The sequence below is a fragment of the Heterodontus francisci genome, chromosome 23 (assembly GCF_036365525.1).
Source record: "Heterodontus francisci isolate sHetFra1 chromosome 23, sHetFra1.hap1, whole genome shotgun sequence".
Taxonomy (NCBI): domain Eukaryota; kingdom Metazoa; phylum Chordata; class Chondrichthyes; order Heterodontiformes; family Heterodontidae; genus Heterodontus; species Heterodontus francisci.
Window position 1 is genome coordinate 69,576,012 of NC_090393.1, and position 19,839 is coordinate 69,595,850.

The window sequence follows — 19,839 nt, forward strand, 5'->3', positions numbered from 1 at the left end:
AGGAATGAAGTTGGGTATGTGAAAGGGCTATCAGTTGGGGAGAACTTTAGTGTAAGTCATCATAATTCAGTTAAATTTAGGGTAGTTATGGAAAACGACAAGGACAGACTAGGAATAAAAGTTCTCAATTGGGGAAAAGCTAATTTTAGCTATAGTGGACTGGAAGCAGCTACTTGAAAGCAAATCAGTGGCAGGCATTCAAGGATGAAATTGTGAGGGTTCACAGCAAGTATGCTCCCTTAAAGAAAATGGGTGGGACTAACAAATTCAGAGACCCCTGGATGTCAAGGGGCTTATAGGAGAGGATAAAGAAAAAAGGGAAGCTTATGACAGATACCGAGGACTCAAATAAAAATAGAAAGTGCTGGAAGTACTCAGCAGGTCTGGCAGCATCTGTAGAGAGAGAAGCAGAGTTAAAATTTCAGGTTTGTGACCTTTCATCTCTCCTTCTCTCTCCATTTATGCTGCTTGACCTGCCGAGTACCTCCAGCACTTTCTGTTTTTATTTCAGATTTCCAGCATCTGCAGTATTTTGCTTCTGTATTACCGAGGACTCAATACTGCAGAAAACCTAGAGGAGCACAAAAAGTGCAGGGGTGAAATTAAAAAGGGGAGTAGGAAAGCAAAGAGAAGGCATGACAAAATATTGGCAAGTAAAATCAAGGAAAACCCAATGTTTTTTTATAAATACATAAAGAGCAAGAATATAACTGAAAAAAGAATAGGACCTATTAAGGACCAGTGTATGGTGCCGGAGGACGTTGGTTTGGTTCTTAATGAGTACTTTGTGTCTGTTTTCACAAAAGAGAGGTACGATACTGACCTTGCAATCAGACAAGAGAAGTGTGAAATAGTAGATGAAATTAACATAGTGAAAGAGGAAGTATTAATGGGGCTTTGCATCTTTGAGAAAGTTGATAAAACCCCAGGCCCGGACGAAATGTATCCTAGGCTGTTCGGGGAAGCAAGAGAAGAAATAACGGGAGGTTCTGACGATCATTTTCCAATCTGCTCTGGCTGCTGATGAGATGCCAGAGGACTGGAGGACAGCTAACATTGTCCCATTGTTTAAAAAGGGAGAAAGGGATAGACCGAGGAATTACAGGCCAATCAGCACTACCTCGGTGATGGGAACTTTATTGGAAAAAATCTTCATTTAGAAACACTCAGCACGGATTTGTTAAGGGAAGGACGTGTCTAGCTAACATTGATTTTTTTTTTGAGGGATAACGAGGAGGGTCAATGAGGTAGTGCATTTGATGTTGCCTATATGGATTTTAGCAAGGCTTTTGATGTGGTCCCACATAGCAGACTGGTCATGAAAGTAAAAGCCCATGGGGGCCAAGGCAAAATGGCAAGTTGGATCCAAAATTTGCTCAGGGGCAGGAAGCAAAGGGTAATGGTCGATGGGTGTTTCTATGAACGGGAGGCTGTTTCCGGTGGGGTTCCGCAGGGCTCAGTATTAGGTCTCTTGATTTTTGTGGTATGTATCAATGTCTTGGACTTGAATGTAGGGGGCACGATGAAGAAGTTTTCAGACGATACAAAAATTGGCCGTGTGGTTAATAAAGAAGAAGTATAGGGGATGTAGTTCTATACTAAAGAAGGAAATTAGGAGGGCAAAAAGGGGCCATGAGATTTCCCTGGCAGATAAGATAAAGGAGAATCCTAAAAGATTCTATAAGTATATTAAGAGTAAAAGGGTAGCTAGGGAGAGAGTAAGTCCCCTTAAAGGATCAGTGTGGCAATCTATGTGTGGAGTCACGGGAAATGGGCGAGGTCTTAAATGAATATTTCTCATCTGTATTTACTGTGGAGAAGGTCATGGAAGCTAGTAAGGTCAAGGGAGGGAACAGCGATATCCTAGAGCATATCAACATTACAAAGGAGGTGGTGTTGGAGGTTTTGAAGTGCATTAAGGTGGATAAATCCCCAGGGCCTGACCAGGTGTATCCTAGGAGGCTATGGGAAGCAAGGGAGGAGATTGCTGGGGCCCTGGCAGAGATTTTTGCATCATCGTTAGCCACGGGTGAGGTACCGGAAGACTGTTGTGCCTTTATTTAAGAAGGCAGGGATAAGCCAGGGAACTACAGGCCGGTGAGCCTTACATCAATGGTGGGAAAGTTATTGGAAGGGATTCTGAGAGACAGGATTTATATGCATCTGGAAAGGCATGGTCTGATTAGGGATAGTCAGCATGGCTTTGTGCGTGGGAAATCATGTCTCACGAATTTGATTGAGTTTTTTGAGGAGATGACCAAGAGGATTGATGACGTTGTCTACATGGACTTTAGCAAGGCCTTTGACAAGGTCCCGCATGGTAGGCTGGGTCCAGAAGGTTCAAACACATGGGATCCAGGGTGAGCTAGCAAATTGGATACAAAGTTGGCTTGGTGATAGGAGGCAGAGGGTGGTAGTGGAGGGTTGTTTTTCAGATTGGAGGCCAGTGGTGTGCCGCAGGAATCGGTGCTGGGCCCTCTGTTGTTTGTCATATATATTAATGACTTGGATGTGAATGTAGGGGGCATGATTAGTAAGTTTGCAGATGATACCAAAATTGGTGGTATAGTGGACAGTGAAGAAGGTTGTCTAAGGTTACAACAGGATATAGATCAACTGGGAAAGTGGGCAAGGGACTGGCAAATGGAATTTAACGTAGACAAGTGTGAAGTGATGCATTTTGGGAAGTTAAACCAGGGCAGGACATATACAGTGAATGGCAGGGCTATGCGGAGTGTTGTTGAGCAAAGAGACCTTGGGGTGCAAGTACATAGTTCCATGAAAGTGGCAACACAGGTAGACAGGGTGGTGAAGAAGGCGTATGGCATGCTTGACTTCATCGGCCGAGGCACTGAGTACAAGAGTTGGGACGTCATGTTACAATTGTACATAACGTTGGTTAGGCCGCATTTGGAGTACTGTGTGCAGTTCTGGTTGCCGCACTACAGGAAAGATGTGATTAAGCTAGAGAGGGTGCAGAAAAGATTCACAAGGATATTGCCTGGTTTGGAGGGCTTGAGTTATAAAGAGAGAGATTGGGTCGGCTGGGTCTGTTTTTCCTCGAGCGAAGGAGGCTGAGAGGGGACACGATAGAGGTATATAAAATTATGAGAGGCATAGATAGGGTAGATAGCCAAAGTCTGTTTCCCATGGTAGGGGTGAATAAAACTAGAGGGCATAGAATTAGGGTGAGAGGGAGGAGTTTTAAGGGGGATCAAAGGGGTAAATTTTTTACACAAGAATAGTGGGTATCTGGAATGAGCTGCCAGAGGAGGTGGTGGAGGCAGGAACAGTAGCAACATTTAAGAGGCATCTGGACAGGTACTTGAATGAGCAAGGCATAGAGGGATATGGAATTAATGCAGGTAGGTGGGATTAGTATAGATAGGCATTATGGTCAGCATGGACGCTATGACTCTATAAAGCTGTAGACTACAGGAAGATATCAATGGACTAGTCAGGTGGATGGAACAGTGGCAAATGGAGTTCAATCCAGAGAAGTGTGAGCTAACGCTTTTGTGGGAAGGTTAGCAAGGCAAGGGAATACAGAATAAATGGTAAGATACGGAGAAGGAACAAAGGGACCTTGGAGTGTATGTCCACAGTTCCCTGAAGGTGGCTGGACGGTTAGATAAGATCGTCAAGAAGGCATACAGGATACTTGCGTTTATTAGCTGAGGAATAGAATATGAGCTGGAAGGTTATGCTGAAACTGTTTAAAACACTGGTCAGACCACAGCTGGAGTACTGTGTGCAGTTTTGGTCACCGCACTATAGGAAAGATGTGATTGCACTAGAGAAGGTACAGAGGAGACTTATAAGCATGTTGCCTGGACTGCAGAATTTTAGCTATGAGGAAAGATTGGACAGGTTAGGATTATTTTCTTTGTAACAGAGGAGGCTGAAGGGAGATCTAGCTGAAGTGGATAAAATTATGAGGGATCTAGACAGAGTGGAGGGGTCCAGAACCAGGCGGCACATATTTAAGGTAAGAGGTAGGAAGTTTGGAGGGTATTCGAGGTGAATGTTTTCACCCAGTGGGTGGTGGGGATCTGGAACTCACTGCTGAAAGGGTGGTAGAGGTAGAAAGCCTCATAACATTTAAAAAGTACTTGGATATGCAGTTAAAGTGCCTAAACCTACAAGGCTACAGACCAAGAGCTGGAAAGTGGGATTCAGCTGGATGGCTCCTTGTCGGCCGGCACAGACAAGATGGGCCGAATGGCCTTCTTCCATGCTGTAAATTGTTATGATTCTATGGCTATGTTTGTTGTCTCGCTGTGTTACTGTGTGATTGATGGTTTAAGAATTATTGACTCCAGACCCATCACTCTCCTTGAATGGTTAACACTCACCCAGTGCCGACATTTCAGCAGAATGTCCAGGAAAACCCCTGCGATGTTCTGTATCTGTGTCACAGAGAGCAGGTGAGCTGAATCTGCAGACGAATGGAGTGAAAGTCCAAGCTCCACCAGGTACCCAAGCAGCAGTCCCAGCTCCTGCCAACAAGCAAAAACAAACTGTCACACTCTCCCCAACTTGTGTCCCCTTCACCCCAGCTTTTGATCAGATCCCAGGAGTGCTGGCCACCTTCCAGAACCTCAACAGATGCTGCTAGCGACTTGCACTTCACCCAATGCCCCCATGCGTGCTGGCCACCTGCGAACATCTTACCAAATGCCCCATGAGCGCATTGGGATAATGGAACCAGGAGTTTCCAACTACCAACACATCTGCACCAGCAGTAACCCAAAGTGAAATTATCAAACAGAGAGTCTCAGCTCAAGCGTCGGCAGGGCAGGCTGTCCAACGATAGAATATATAGAATATAGAACATTACAGTGCAGTACAGGCCCTTCGGCCCTCGATGTTGCGCCGACCTGTGAAACCATCTGACCTAAACTATTCCATTTTCATCCATATGTCTAGCCAATGACCACTTAAATGCCCTTAAAGTTGGCGAGTCTACTACTGTTGCAGGCAGGGCATTCCACGCCCCTACTACTCTCTGAGTAAAGAAACTACCTCTGACATCTGTCCTATATCTATCACCCCTCAACTTAAAGCTATGTCCCCTCGTGTTTGCCATCACCATCCGAGGAAAAAGACTCTCACTATCCACCCTATCTAACCCTCTGATTATCTTATATGTCTCTATTAAGTCACCTCTCCTCCTCCTTCTCTCCAACGAAAACAACCTCAAGTCCCTCAGCCTTTCCTCGTAAGACCTTCCCTCCATACCAGGCAACATCCTAGTAAATCTCCTCTGCACCCTTTCCAAAGCTTCCACATCCTTCCTATAATGCGGTGACCAGAACTGCACGCAATACTCCAGGTGCGGCCTCACCAGAGTTTTGTACAGCTGCAGCATGACCTCGTGGCTCCGAAACTCGATCCCCCTACTAATAAAAGCTAACACACCATATTCCTTCTTAACAGCCCTCTTAACCTGGGTAGCAACTTTCAGGGATTTATGTACCTGGACACCAAGATCTCTCTGCTCATCTACACTACCAAGAATCTTCCCATTAGCCCAGTACTCTGCATTGCTGTTACTCCTTCCAAAGTGAATCACCTCACACTTCTCCGCATTAAACTCCATTTGCCATCTCTCAGCCCAGCTCTGCAGCCTATCTATGTCCCTCTGTACCCTACAACATCCTTCGGCACTATCCACAACTCCACCGACCTTCGTGTCATCTGCAAATTTACTAACCCACCCTTCTACACCCTCTTCCAGGTCATTTATAAAAATGACAAACAGCAGTGGCCCCAAAACAGATCCTTGCGGTACACCAAGGATGTACAGGATGGTTACAGGTTTCAGGATGACAGGATGCTGAAATGGGCAGAAGCATGGCAGATGGAAATCAATACAGAGAAGTATGAAGAGACGCATTTTGGAAGGACTAATATGGACAGACAGTATTTGAGAATGATACAATTTTGGAAATTGTCGATGAGCATATACACAAATGCTTAGAAGTGGCAGGGTAAGCCGATAAGGTGGTTAAAAAATACTTGAGTTTATAAGGAGAGGCATCAAATATAAAAAGAAGATCAAGCTAGAACTTTACAAATCACTGGTTGGGCCTCAGCTGGAGCACTGTGGATAATTCTGGGCAGCACACTTCAGGAAAGATGTAAAGGCTTTGGAAAGGCTACAGAGGGGGTTTATCAGGATGTTACCAGGGATGAGGGACTTCAGTTAGGAGGAGAGGTTGGAAAAGTTAGGACTGTTCTCCTTGGAAAGGTTAAGAGGTGACATAGGCTTTCAAGATGAGTACAGGATCAAGGATGTCTTGCTGCAGTTATACAGGGCCTTGGTGAAACCACATCTGGAGTATTGTGTGCAGTTTTGGTCTCCTTATCTGAGGAAGGATGTTCTTGCCATGGAGGAAGTGCAAAGAAGATTTACTAGGCTGATTCCTGGGATGGCAGGATTGATGTATGAGGAGAGATTGGGTCAACTAGGCCTATATTCACTAGAGTTTAGAAGAATGAGAGGGGATCTCATAGAAACCTATAACATCCTAACAGGACGAGACAGTCTAGATGCAGGAAGGATGTTCCGGATGGCTGGGGAGTCCAGAACCAGGGGTCACAGTCTCAGGATATGGGGTATGTCATTTAGAACTGAGAAGAGCAGAAATGTCTTCACTCAGAGGGTGGTGAACCTGTGGAATTCTCTACCGCAGAAGGCAGTTGAGACCAAGTCATTCAATATATTCAAGGAGATAGATATATTTCTTAATGCCAAAGGGATAAAGGGATATGGGGAAAAAAACGGGAGACAGGGTACTGAAATAGAGGATCAGCCATGATCTTTTTTGAATGGCGTAGCAGAGTTCGAAGGGCCGAATGGCCTACTCCTGCTCCTATTTTCTATGTTTCTATGATGAGAGGTTTTGGTAGATTAGATAGAGAAAAACTATTCCCTCTGGTGTGTGGGTCAATAAGCAGAGGTCATAGATTCAAAATCATTGGCAAAAGATCTAGAGGGAAGTTAGGGAGAATTTATTTAACTTGGAGTTGTCCGGATCTGGTACACTACCTGAACAGGCAGTGGAAACTGATTCCATATATAATTCTATAAGGGGCCTGGGCAAATACTTGAGGATGAAGAAATTAAGAGGTGTCAAAAAGCAGAGATGTGAGACTGAGTACAAGTGCTATTTCAAAGAGCCAGCACAGGTACGATAGGCTGAATGGCCTCCGTCTGTGCTGTAAGTTTCTATGATTATAATATCACTTGCTTCTGTCTTTATCCGGCCCACATCATCCTTACCACTCTCTTTGTCTTATCTTCACACAAACATTTGATGTTAGCTTTGATATCCCTTGCAAATCTTTGTTGCTAAAATATTTTTGTATCTCTTTTACTTGCTTTCCATCCCTTTGTTAATTTTTACTCTCCCAGTCTGTTGTGGATTTCTTTTGTTCCTTGCATCTGTGGAAATCTCTTCCTTTTGCTTCACACTGTCTCTTAACTTATTTTTTGACCCATCGTTGGTTAACTACAGATGTACCAAATATTTTGAATATGTCTGTGTGCAGAATTAGCCTGTATCCTCCCGCAGGGATAATTCGCAATGCGGCATATTTCCAATACCTCCACTCTCGATTTCACCTTGGCTCATTCTGGTTAATGGAAGGGACCCAATGAATGACGATTTCCCAGGCTTACTGAAGAACTTACCCTGAGTGTAACCCAGCAGCAGGTTAAGATCAGTTTGTGATCCTCGGATAACAGAACTGAGTCCTCCCCAGTGTCCTGCTCCAGACCCTTTCCCACAGCTAATACAGCCTTGATAGCAATCCCCGTATCAGCAAGAGATGGAGCTGCATCTGGAAAAACAAAACACAATAATCAATTTATCATCTCCTCTCACGAAGGCACTAACTCTGGAGTATAGATCTGTGGGATCCAGGAGTGAGTTACAGGCTGGAATCTAATCAACTGGTTGGGTGGTTTATAAATAGAACAGATACCTGGGAGAGGATGGTGTCGAGCTTCTTTAGTGTTGTTGCAGCTGCACCCAACCAGGCAAGTGGAGAGTATTCCATCGCACTCCTGACTTGTGCCTTGTGCGGACAGGCTTTGAGGAGTCAGGTGCTGCAGGATTCCTAGCTTCTGACCTGCTCTTGCAGCCACGGTATTTATATGGCTACTCCAGTTCAGTTTCTGGTCAACGGTAACCCCCAGGATGTTGATAGTGGGGAATTCAGCGATGGTAATGCCACTGAATGTCATGAGGAGATGGTTAAATTCCTCTTGTTGGAGATGGTCATTGCCTGGCACTTGTGTGGCGCGAATGTTACTTGCCACTTATCAGCCCAAGCCTGGATATTGTCCAGGTCTTGCTGCATTTCTACATGGACTGCTCCAGTATCTGAGGAGTTGCAAATGGTGCTGAACATTGTGCAATCATCAGTGAGCATCCTGACTTCTGACTTGATGATTGAAGGAAGGTCATTGATGAAGCAGTTGAAGATGGTTGGGACACTACACTTAGGAACTCCTGCAGTAATGTCCTGGAGCTCAGATGATTGACCTCCAACAACCACAACCATCTTCCTTTGTGCTAGGTATGACTCCAGCCAGCGGAGAGTTTTCCCCCTGATTCCCGTTGACCTCAGTTTTGCTAGGGCTCCTTGATGCCATACTTTGTCAAATGCTGCCTTGATGTCAAGAGCAGTCACTCTCACCTCACCTCTGGAGTTCAGCTCTTCTGTCCATGTTTGGACCAAGGCTGTAATGAGGTCAGGAGCTGAGGCCCTGGCGGAACCCAAACTGAGCGTCACTGAGCAGGTTATTGCTAAGCAAGTTCTGCTTGATAGTACTGTCTACAACACCTTCCATCACTTTACCGATGATTGAGAGTAGACTGATGGGGCGGTAATTGGCCGGGTTGGATTTGTCCTGCTTTTTGTGTACAGGACATACCTGGGCAATTTTCCACATTGCTAGGTAGATGCCAGTGCTGTAGCTGTACTGGAACAGCTTGGCTAGGAGCACGGAAAGTTCTGGAGCACAGGTCTTCAGTACTATTGCTGGAATGTTGTCAGGGCTCATAGCCTTTACAGAATCCAGTGCCTTCAGTCGTTTCTCGATATCACATGGAGTGAATCGAATTGGCTGAAGACTGGCACCTGTGATGTTGGGGACTTCAGGAGGAGGCCGAGATGGATCATCCACTTATCACTTCTGGCTGAATATTGTTGCAAATGCTTCAGCCTTATCTTTCGCACTGATGTGCTGGGCTCCCCCATCATTGAGGATGGGGATATTTGTGGAGCCACCTCCTCCAGTTAGTTGTTTAATTGTCCACCACCATTCACAACTGATTGTGGCAAGACTGCAGAGCTTATATCTGATCCATTGGTTTTGGGATCGCTTAACTCCATCTACTGCATGCTGCTTCCACTGTTTGGCATGCCAGTGATCCTGGGTTGTAGCTTCACCAGGTTGACAACTCATTTTGAGGTATGCCTGTTGCTGCTCCTGGGTTTCTGGGTTACTTGTCCAGTGACAATACCACTGCCTCCCCTGCAAGGGTCAACCACATTGCTGTGGGTCTGGAGTCACCTGTAGGCCAGACCAGGTAAGGACAGCAGATTTCCTTCCATAAAGGGCGGCACAGTGGCGCAGTGGTTAGCACTGCGGCCTCACAGCTCCAGCGACCCAGGTTCAATTCTGGGTACTGCCTGTGTGGAGTTTGCAAGTTCTCCCTGTGTCTGCGTGGGTTTTCTCCGGGCGCTCCGGTTTCCTCCCACAAGCCAAAAGACTTGCAGGTTGGTAGGTAAATTGGCCATTATAAAAATTGCCCCTAGTATAGGTAGGTGGTAGGGAAATATAAGGACAGGTGGGGATGTGGTAGGAATATGGGATTAGTGTAGGATTAGTATAAATGGGTGGTTGATGGTCGGCACAGACTCGGTGGGCCGAAGGGCCTGTTTCAGTGCTGTATCTCTAAAACTAAAACTAAATAAAGGACATCAGTGAAACAAATGGGTTTTTATTTACTGGACTACTAATCCAGAGGTGTAGTCTAATGATTGGGAGACTAGAGTTAAATTCCCAACATCAGCTGGGCAACCAGGGAATTTTAAATTCAGTTAATTAAATAAATAAATCTGCAAGAAAAGTTGGAAATGGAAGGCAGAAAATTAGTAAGCGTGTTTGGAAGGCAGAGGAAACAAAGGCTAGAGGAGAAACAGAAAGAGAACTTGGAAGAGCTAAATGGTATATACTTCAATGCAAGAAGTCCTGGGAGTAAGGCAGATGAGCTGAGAGCACAGATTGACATGTGGAGTATGAGATTATAGCTATTATAGTGGTATGACCGAAAGAAGGGCAGGAATAGCAGCTCAACATCCTGGTTACAGGGTTTTCATCTTTGGCCCAAAACCTTATATCTATGCCCCCCAGTCCTTGTATCATCAGCTAATAGAAACAGCTTTTATCTGCACTATCCAAACCTGTCATACTCTTGTACTTTCTCTCAAATCTCCCCTCAATCTCCTTTGCTCCAAGGAAAACAATCCCAGCTTCTCCAAACTAACCTTGTAGCTAAGATCTCTCATCCCTGGTAAATCTACTCCATACCCTCTCATCGACCCTCACATCCTTCCTGAAGTGTGGTGACCAGAACTCGATGCAATAATCTAGTTGTGGCCTAACCAGAGCTTTATAAAGGTTCAGCATAACTTACCTACTTTTGTACTCAATACTTCTATTTATGAAGTCCAAGATCCTATATGCTTTGCTAACTACTCTCTCAATATGGCCTGCCACCTTCAAAGGTGAGCCCCAAGATCCCGCTTTCCCTGTATATCCTTTAAAACTGTCAATTTAGTCTATATTGCCTCTCCCTAACCCTTCTGCCAAAATGCATCACCTCACATTTCTCTGTATTAAATTCCATCAGCCACTTGACTGCCCATTCTGCTAGCCTATCTATGTCCTGTTGCAGTCAATTGGTATCATCCTCACTGCCTGCCACACCTCCAAGTTTGGTATCATTGGCAAATTTTGAAATTTTACTCTGTATTCCAATCTCCAAGTCATTTATATATATCATGTTATGAAAAACCCCACATGCCAAATGGGAAATATTAATTTCATCGATTGGAACTTTGCCTGAGACTTTTACTGGAAATTGATATCAATAACTTTCTGAAAAAAGAACAGTTACCAGCCAAGATGGCCACAAACATTTGCATTTGAAACACCAATGGATTAGACTGGAGACAAACACGATTGACTCAGCCTAGCCAGAATAATGGGATGCTCTCTGATTCAATTACCTGGGATAACCTGATCAATGTGGTCGCCAAGAGCCATCAACACCCATTGACTTTGAAAGAGTCCAAGTATGTCAGGGCAGCCTGAGGGAGGGCCTTGAATTTCAGAGAAAATTCTGGAAGAACATCATTAAAACACAAAGAGGTGGTCATGCCATGTGACTGCCTGTGCAACTCTGGGCGATGGCGAATTGTGACTCAGAAAGCAGACAGTTACTGAAAGTCATTAAGGGAGCAGCTCTCTCTCTCCCTCTCTCCAGTAAGGACCCAGAGAAGCCTCTGCTGCAACTACTAACACGTCAAATCTACAGACCAGCAAAGCCAGCCACAAGGGTGCCTTCCAGAACCTGAGAAGCAAGGTCGAACTGTGCACATAGCCCAATGAGGACTTCAGGACTGCAATTTCAACTAAGAACTCTGGGACTGAGATTCAGTATTTAAATTCCATTTATTACGGATTCTACTCCAAACTCCCAACTCTGTTTTTCCCTCTAAACTATTTGTGTGTGTGTATGTGGCTCTTGAGTGAATGTGGGCATGGATGCATAGCATACTTTAGTAATTTTAACCAGTTTAAAGTAACAAGGATAATAAACTTATATTTTTCCTGTTTAAATTCAAGAAAACCTGTCTGATTGGTTCATTTGCAATTGTATTAGAGGAACAGGAACAAACACTCACTGAGGTGGTAAGTTCAATCACGATGTTAAAAATGGGTAAACCCTGTTCCAGTCAAACCAGAGAAGGGGTGAAAGGGGAGCCCAAGACCCCTTCCTCACCTAGTCGTAAAAGAAATTTGGGGCTCTAGTCCAGCATTGTAACCTATAGGCAAATGAGAAATTGGAAGTGGGAAACCAAATTGATTTCAAACTTCAATATAGATTTTCTTGTGGTTTGTGTTGTTAGAATATTAATATGTCTGCATTCGAGGCCAGTACCTTCCCAAGCCAGGGTGAAGTAACTTGGGATAAGTTAAAGGCCTTATCTATGGAAGAGTTGAGGAATGCAGCTGGGCAGTTTGGGATTACTTTCCGTGCAAAAGCTAAGAAATCTGAAATCCGAAGACTTGTGGCCAACCATTTTTCACTCAAACATCAAGAGTCAGAAAACAGGGTTGGAGTCAGAGTCACATAGGGTAATGTTAGAAAAAATACAATTAGAACAAAGGAAACTTGAATTGGAAGATAGGGGAAGAGAGAGAGAGAAAGGAGAGGGAGAGAGAAAGAATTTTCCCGAAGGAGCAGGAGGAAAGGGAGCTAAGGTGGCTTGAATTAACTAGGGGGCGATATGGTAGCCCCAATGAAAGCATAGCCAGTATGGAAGCTACACTTAACTCAGGACCGTGTGCTGAGCTCTTAAAGTTCCCCCAGAAGATTCCAAAGTTCAGTGAGGGAGATGTGGAAGTATTTTTGTCACGTTTGAAAAGCTTGCTAGATAGCTAAAATAGTCAGCTGAGAGCTGAACCTCACTGTTTACACAGCAAGCTAACCAGAAAAGCCCATGAGGTTTATTCACTGTTGCCAGATGAAAGTACATTAAATTATGAATTGACTAAAAATGCTATCCTCGGGGCACAAGAGCTAGCACTGGAAGCATACCACCAGAAATTCTGAACCCTCCGGAAAGAGCCTGATCAAACTTACTTCGAGTTTGAAAGAAGCAAGCAGCTGGCTTCTGACCAGTGGTTGAGGGCCCTAATATTATAGCCCACGTCTGAAACCCTCAGAGAGGGGATTCTTCTTGAGGAATTTAAAAATTTACTTCCCCTTTCTATAAAAACTCATATGAAGGAACAGAAAGTTCAAAAGGCGAGGCAAGCTTCAGTTCTGGCTGATGGGTTCGATCTCATGTACAACTCCGTACCCCAAGGAAAACCCTTCCCTAGTCACCCCCACACCTCCGAAAAGGATAAAAGGTGGGAGGGTGATAGGAACCCAAACAGTCCTGGGTAAGAAAGGAAAGCGGGACACACAGGGGGCCCTCTTCAAGCCAAAAAAGATGGTGCTGAGAGCAGGACTGAGACCCGGAGACTTTGTGTTTCCAATGTAACATGGCAGGTCACCTCAGAGCTGACTGCTGGAAACTATGGGAAAACCCTGCAGGATTAATCAGGGCACACATGACCAGTGCAGGAGAAGGGACCCTAATGGAAAGCACAGCAGAGCAGGCTGTGGCTTTAACTGGAACAGCAGTGAGGCCCAGGAAACATAAATGGGTGCAGGTAAACTTAACGAGATCCCTGAAGGTTATCAGGATTTTGTGTCCAAAGGAAGAGTAACCCCATAACCCTCGAGCGGGGCAAGCAAGCCTATCGTCATACTCAGGGAAACAGGGGCCACCAGATCCCTTATGCTGGGAAAAGGCATGACCTTTCCCCCAGAGAGTGCAGTGAATACAAGAATCATAGTGAATGGTATCGAAGGGCGGTTTACACCCGTACCTTTACATTGGTGCTCTTGGAGTGCGACCTAGTTTCAGGGCTGGTGACCATGGGAGTTGTCCCTAGTTTGCCTGTGGACGAGGTCAGCCTGCTCCTAGGTCATGATCTGGCGGGGGCGAAGGTAATAGCTTCCCAGTAGTGGTAGAGAGATCAAAAGAGGTCAGAGAGAGACGGGGCAGTTGTACGAGATCTGCAGATCTCCTGAATGTGTAGTGACTTGGGCTATGGCCAAACCAGCTCCCTCAGAGGAGACGGAACTGGCACTGCAGACAGATGACCATGCTGTCTAGTTGTCTGAAACGCTCTTTGGAAAGTTAGAGGACCCAGGGAATGGGTTAAACCAATGTCCCCTAGTTGAGGCTCAGCAAGCCGACCCAGTACTATGAAAGTTAACACAGGCTGCCCAAACTGAAACTGAAGCAGAGGGACTCCCTGATTGCTACTATTTAAAGAATGAGGTGCTGATGAGGAAATAGAGTCCTCCTCACAGACCTGCGGACAGTGGCTCACCAGGTAGTGGTGCTGCCGAGGTACCGTAAAGAAATATTAAGAATGGCCCACAAGTTTACAATGGCAATAGCTGTACATGTCGGTGTACGAAAAAGCAAAGCCGGTATAAAACAGCAGTTTGACTGGCCAAAACTCCACAAAGATGCAGTGAAGTAATGTAAAAGTTCCCACACGTGCCAGGTTGTGAGGTAGCCCCAACCTGCAGTAAAATAGAACATAGAACATTACAGCGCAGTACAGGCCCTTCGGCCCTCGATGTTGCGCCGACCTGTGAAACCATCTGACCTAAACTATTCCATTTTCATCCATATGTCTATCCAATGACCACTTAAATGCCCTTAAAGTTGGCGAGTCTACTACTGTTGCAGGCAGGGCGTTCCACGCCCCTACTACTCTGAGTAAAGAAACTACCTCTGACATCTGTCCTATATCTATCACCCCTCAACTTAAAGCTATGTCCCCTCGTGTTTGCCATCACCATCCGATGAAAAAGACTCTCACTATCCACCCTATCTAACCCTCTGATTATCTTATCACCAGAGTTTTGTACAGCTGCAGCATGACCTCGTGGCTCCGAAACTCGATCCCCCTACTAATAAAAGCTAACACACCATATGCCTTCTTAACAGCCCTATTAACCTGGGTAGCAACTTTCAGGGATTGATGTACCTGGACACCAAGATCTCTCTGCTCATCTACACTACCAAGAATCTTCCCATTAGCCCAGTACTCTGCATTCCTGTTACTCCTTCCAAAGTGAATCACCTCACACTTTTCCGCATTAAACTCCATTTGCTATCTCTCAGCCTAGCTCTGCAGCCTATCTATGTCCCTCTGTAACCTACAACATCCTTCGGCACTATCCACAACTCCACCGACCTTCGTGTCATCCGCAAATTTACTAACCCACCCTTCTACACCCTCATCCAGGTCGTTTATAAAAATGACAAACAGCAGTGGCCCCAAAACAGATCCTTGCGGTACACCACTGGTAACTAAACTCCAGGATGAACATTTGCCATCAACCACCACCCTCTGTCTTCTTTCAGCTAGCCAATTTCTGATCCAAAGCTCTAAATCACCTTCAATCCCATACTTCCGTATTTTCTGCAATAGCCTACCGTGGGGAACCTTATCAAACGCCTTACTGAAATCCATATACACCACATCCACGGCTTTACCCTCATCCACCTGTTTGGTCACCTTCTCAAAAAACTCAATAAGGTTTGTGAGGCACGACCTACCCTTCACAAAACCGTGCTGACTATCTCAAATGAACTTATTCTTTTCAAGATGATTATAAATCCTATCTCTTATAACCTTTTCCAACATTTTACCCACAACCGAAGTAAGGCTCACAGGTCTATAATTACCAGGGCTGTCTCTACTCCCCTTCTTGAACAAGGGGACAACATTTGCTATCCTCCAGTCTTCCGGCACTATTCCTGTCGACAATGACGACATAAAGATCAAGGTCAATGGCTCTGCAATCTCCTCCCTGGCTTCCCAGAGAATCCTAGGATAAATCCCATCTGGCCCAGGAGACTTATCTATTTTCACACTTTCCAAAATTGCTTAACACCTCCTCCTTGTGAACCTCAATCCCATCTAGCCTAGTAGTCTGTATCTCAGTATTCTCCTCGACAACATTTTCTTTCTCTACTGTAAATACTGACGAAAAATATTCATTTAACGCTTCCCCTATCTCCTCTGATTCCACACACAACTTCCCACTACTATCCTTGATTGGCCCTAATCTAACTCTAGTCATTCTTTTATTCCTGATATACCTATAGAAAGCCTTAGGGTTTTCCTTGATCCTATCCGCCAATGACTTCTTGTGTCCTCTCCTTGCTCTTCTTAGCTCTCCCTTTAGATCCTTCCTGGCTAGCTTGTAACTCTCAAGCGCCCTAACTGAGCCTTCACTTCTCATCCTAACATAAGCCTTCTTCTTCCTCTTGACAAGCGCTTCAACTTCTTTAGTAAACCACGGCTCCCTCGCTCGACAACTTCCTCCCTGCCTGACAGGTACATACTTATCAAGGACATGCAGTAGCTGCTCCTTGAATAAGCTCCACATTTCGATTGTGCCCATCCCCTGCAGTTTCCTTCCCCATCCTACGCATCCTAAATCTTGCCTAATCGCATCATAATTTCCTTTCCCCCAGCTATAATTCTTGCCCTGCGGTATATACCTGTCCCTGCCCATCGCTCAGGTAAACCTAACTGAATTGTGATCACTATCACCAAAGTGCTCACTTACATCTAAATCTAACACCTGGCCGGGTTCATTACCCAGTACCAAATCCAATGTGGCATCGCCCCTGGTTGGCCTCTCTCCATATTGTGTCAGAAAACCCTCCTGCACACACTGGACAAAAACTGACCCATCTAAAGTACTCGAACTATAGTATTTCCAGTCAATATTTGGAAAGTTAAAGTCCCCCATAACAACTACCCTGTTACTCTCGCTCCTGTCGAGAATCATCTTCGCTATCCTTTCCTCTACATCTGTGGAACTATTCGAAGGTCTATAGAAAACTCCCAACAGGGTGACCTCTCCTCTCCTGTTTCTAACCTCGGCCCATACTACCTCAGTAGACGAGTCCTCAAACGTCCTTTCTGCCGCCGTAATACTCTCCTTGATTAACAATGCCACACCCCCCCCTCTTTTACCATCTTCTCTGTTCTTACTGAAACATCTAAATCCCGGAACCTGCAACATCCATTCCTGTCCCTGCTCTACCCACGTCTCCGAAATGGCCACAACATCGAGATCCCAGGTACCAACCCATGCTGCAAGCTCACCCACCTTATTCCGGATGCTCCTGGCGTTGAAGTAGACACACTTTAAACCAAGTTCTTGCTTGCCAGTGCCCTCTTGCGTCCTTGTAACCTTATCCCTGACCTCACTACTCTCAACATTCTGTACACTGGAACTACAATTTAGGTTCCCATCCCCCTGCTGAATTAGTTTAAACCCCCCCCCCGAAGAGCACTGGCAAATCTCCCCCCCAGGATATTGGTACCCCTCTGGTTCAGGTGAAGACCATCCTGTTTGTAGAGGTCCCACCTACCCCAGAAAGAGCCCCAATTATCCAGGAAACCAAAACCCTCCCTCCTACACCATCCCTGCAGCCACGTGTTCAACTCCTCTCTCTGCACCCTTAATTCCTGTACTGGCTTTCGGGGAACCCTCCAGCAGAGGGCTGGTGATTTGTGAGGGACCCCTACCGAGAACAAAAGGGGACAGACAAGCACAGGTCTGGAAGACAAAGACTTGCAGGTTGATAGATAAATTGGCCATTGTAAATTGCCCCTAGTGTAGGTAGGTGGTAGGAGGTTGGTGGAGATGTGGTAAGGAATATGGGATTAATGTAGGATTGGTATAAATGGGTGGTTGTTGGTCGGCACAGACTCAGCAGGCTGAAGGGCCTGTTTCAGTGCTGTATCTCTCTATGACAGTTAGGGAGGAAGGGGATGAAAAGGACAGTGAGGACAGATTAAAGGAGGTATGGGAAAATTCCCAAAAGGAACCCCCTACCGTCCAGTTAGTCAATCCTGAAATGTTGGAAAAATTAGACCCACACCCTCCTAAGTAAATGCAGGCCTAGAAAGTACCTTTCCAAGGCTAACAGCATTTACAGAAACCTACAGGGACAAAGCAAGTTCACAAAAAGGCCAAGAAACAGTGAGGTTAATGACTCACCTAGTGAAGTACCACAGGGGTGTGCAGTGGAATTTCAGCAGATGCCTGTGAGCAGGAACGTCCCAAAGGACATGGGGGAGATTAGCAAAGAGAACCCCACCTCCCACCACAGACAAAAAGGAAATAAAAATGCCCTAAAGTGAGCAGGACTTATGTGGCTCACAAGAACACTAAAAGTAAGGTCAGAGTGGATCTATCCACCGCAGAATCCCATGATCAGAGCTCAAGACCAAAGTTAATCAAATCCAACAATCTCACTTCAGACTCCAGCAAGAACAAAGGCCCAGAGTAAATCCCAGATACATCACAGGGGCTTAAAACCAATTCATTACCCAATATCACCATCGGGAGAGAAATTATCAAGGTACTAGAACCTGAAGGTTGAGAACCACTTATTGTAGAAACAGCAGCTGAGGGGTTAAAGCTAGTGCATAAAGGAGAAGTTATCCTAGACAAGTATGGAAATTTGCAGACACCAAGCTTCCCCAAAAACCACATGTTTATGAAGATGCCCATTTCCAGCTTTATTACAAACTGATACTAAAACAACTTTAAACCCATTGGACAACACCTAATCATCCCAGACCAACCTCATGGGAAAAGGGCAGTTAAAATCAGCACTGCTGCTGCAGGGGGGGAAAAAAAGACAAGCTGCAACAATTTTAAGATTTCTGAGTGTGTTTTCCTGTGTTTTCTTTTTAACTTCTATAATGCTCCCATTGTCACCTTTCATTCTGCATGGTATGGAGGTGTTATGAAAAACCCCACATGCCAAATGGGAAATATTAATTTCATCGATTGGAACTTTGTCTGAGACTTTTACTGGATATTGTTACAAATAACTTTTTTAAAAAAGAACAGCTACCAGCCAAGATGGCCACAAACATTTGCATTTGAAACATCAAAGGATTAGAATGGAGACAAACATGATTGACTCAGCCTAGCCAGAAGAATGGGATGCTCTCTGATTCAATTACCTGAGATAACCTTATCAATGTGGTCATCAAGAGCCATCAATACCCACTTACTTTGAAAGAGCCAGCCCCCATCAGGACAGCCTGAGGGACAGCCTTGAATTTCAGAGAAAATTCTGGAAGAACCTCATTAAAACACAAAGATGTAGTCATGTCATGTGACTACATATGCAACTCTGGGAGATTGAGAGTTGTGACTCAGAAAGCAGACAGTAACTGACAGCCATTAAGGGAACAAAGTGATTCTTGACAACACAGCCGGCGGGGACATCTGACTAAGTCAACCTGTGCATATGTGCAAACGGGCTCCTGCTCTCTGCGCTTGCGCTGAATTCCGCATTGCCAGGACCGGTTGGTGCATGCGCGGATGACATCATAACGTAAATTGCATAAGCGGGGAGAGAGCAGGGTTTGGGGGGGACGCGGGGAGAGAGGGGGGCGTGAGGGGGAAGCGGGTTGTGGGGAGGAAGCAGGGAGAGAGCGGATGTGTGGGGGGGGGGAAGCGGGGAGAGACCAGAGCGTGGTGGGGAAGCGGGGGGAGGGGGGGGGGTGTGGGAAGACCTTGGTGGCGGCAGGAGCGCTGTCCTCCTGCCCGCTCTCTCCGGCAATTCCCCTCCCGCTCTATCCGGCCAATCCCCCCCCACCCCCGGCCAATCTCCAGCCATTCCCCTCCCCCCTCCGGCCCGCTCTCTCCGGCCATTCCCCAGCCAGCCGATCTCTCCGGCCATTGTGTGCTGCCATGTGTTTACGTTGCCTGTGTGTGATTATTTGAGCAGCGCCATCTTTAGTCCTGGCAGCTGCCTGAACGTCGCTGACTGACGTTTTAGTTGAACAGGCAGCATTTGCACATGTGCCAGTGCTACCTAGTGGCTGTACTGTCAGCAAACACACCCTTAAGG

The 19,839-nt window shown here is 45.6% G+C and overlaps 1 protein-coding gene across 6 annotated transcripts in view; it reads right to left on the reverse strand.

Annotated features, from left to right (window-relative positions):
• Positions 1–19,839, reverse strand: part of si:ch211-225b11.4 (tRNA (32-2'-O)-methyltransferase regulator THADA) — a 286,781-nt gene that overhangs the window by 110,682 nt on the left and 156,260 nt on the right. For all 6 annotated transcript variants that reach the window (XM_068055469.1, XM_068055472.1, XM_068055471.1 and 3 more), the window contains 2 exons: positions 7,700–7,848; positions 4,356–4,499 (listed from right to left, as the gene is read on the reverse strand). In XM_068055469.1, the coding sequence (XP_067911570.1) occupies positions 4,356–4,499; positions 7,700–7,848 (293 nt within the window). The remainder of the gene's footprint in view (positions 1–4,355; positions 4,500–7,699; positions 7,849–19,839) is intronic.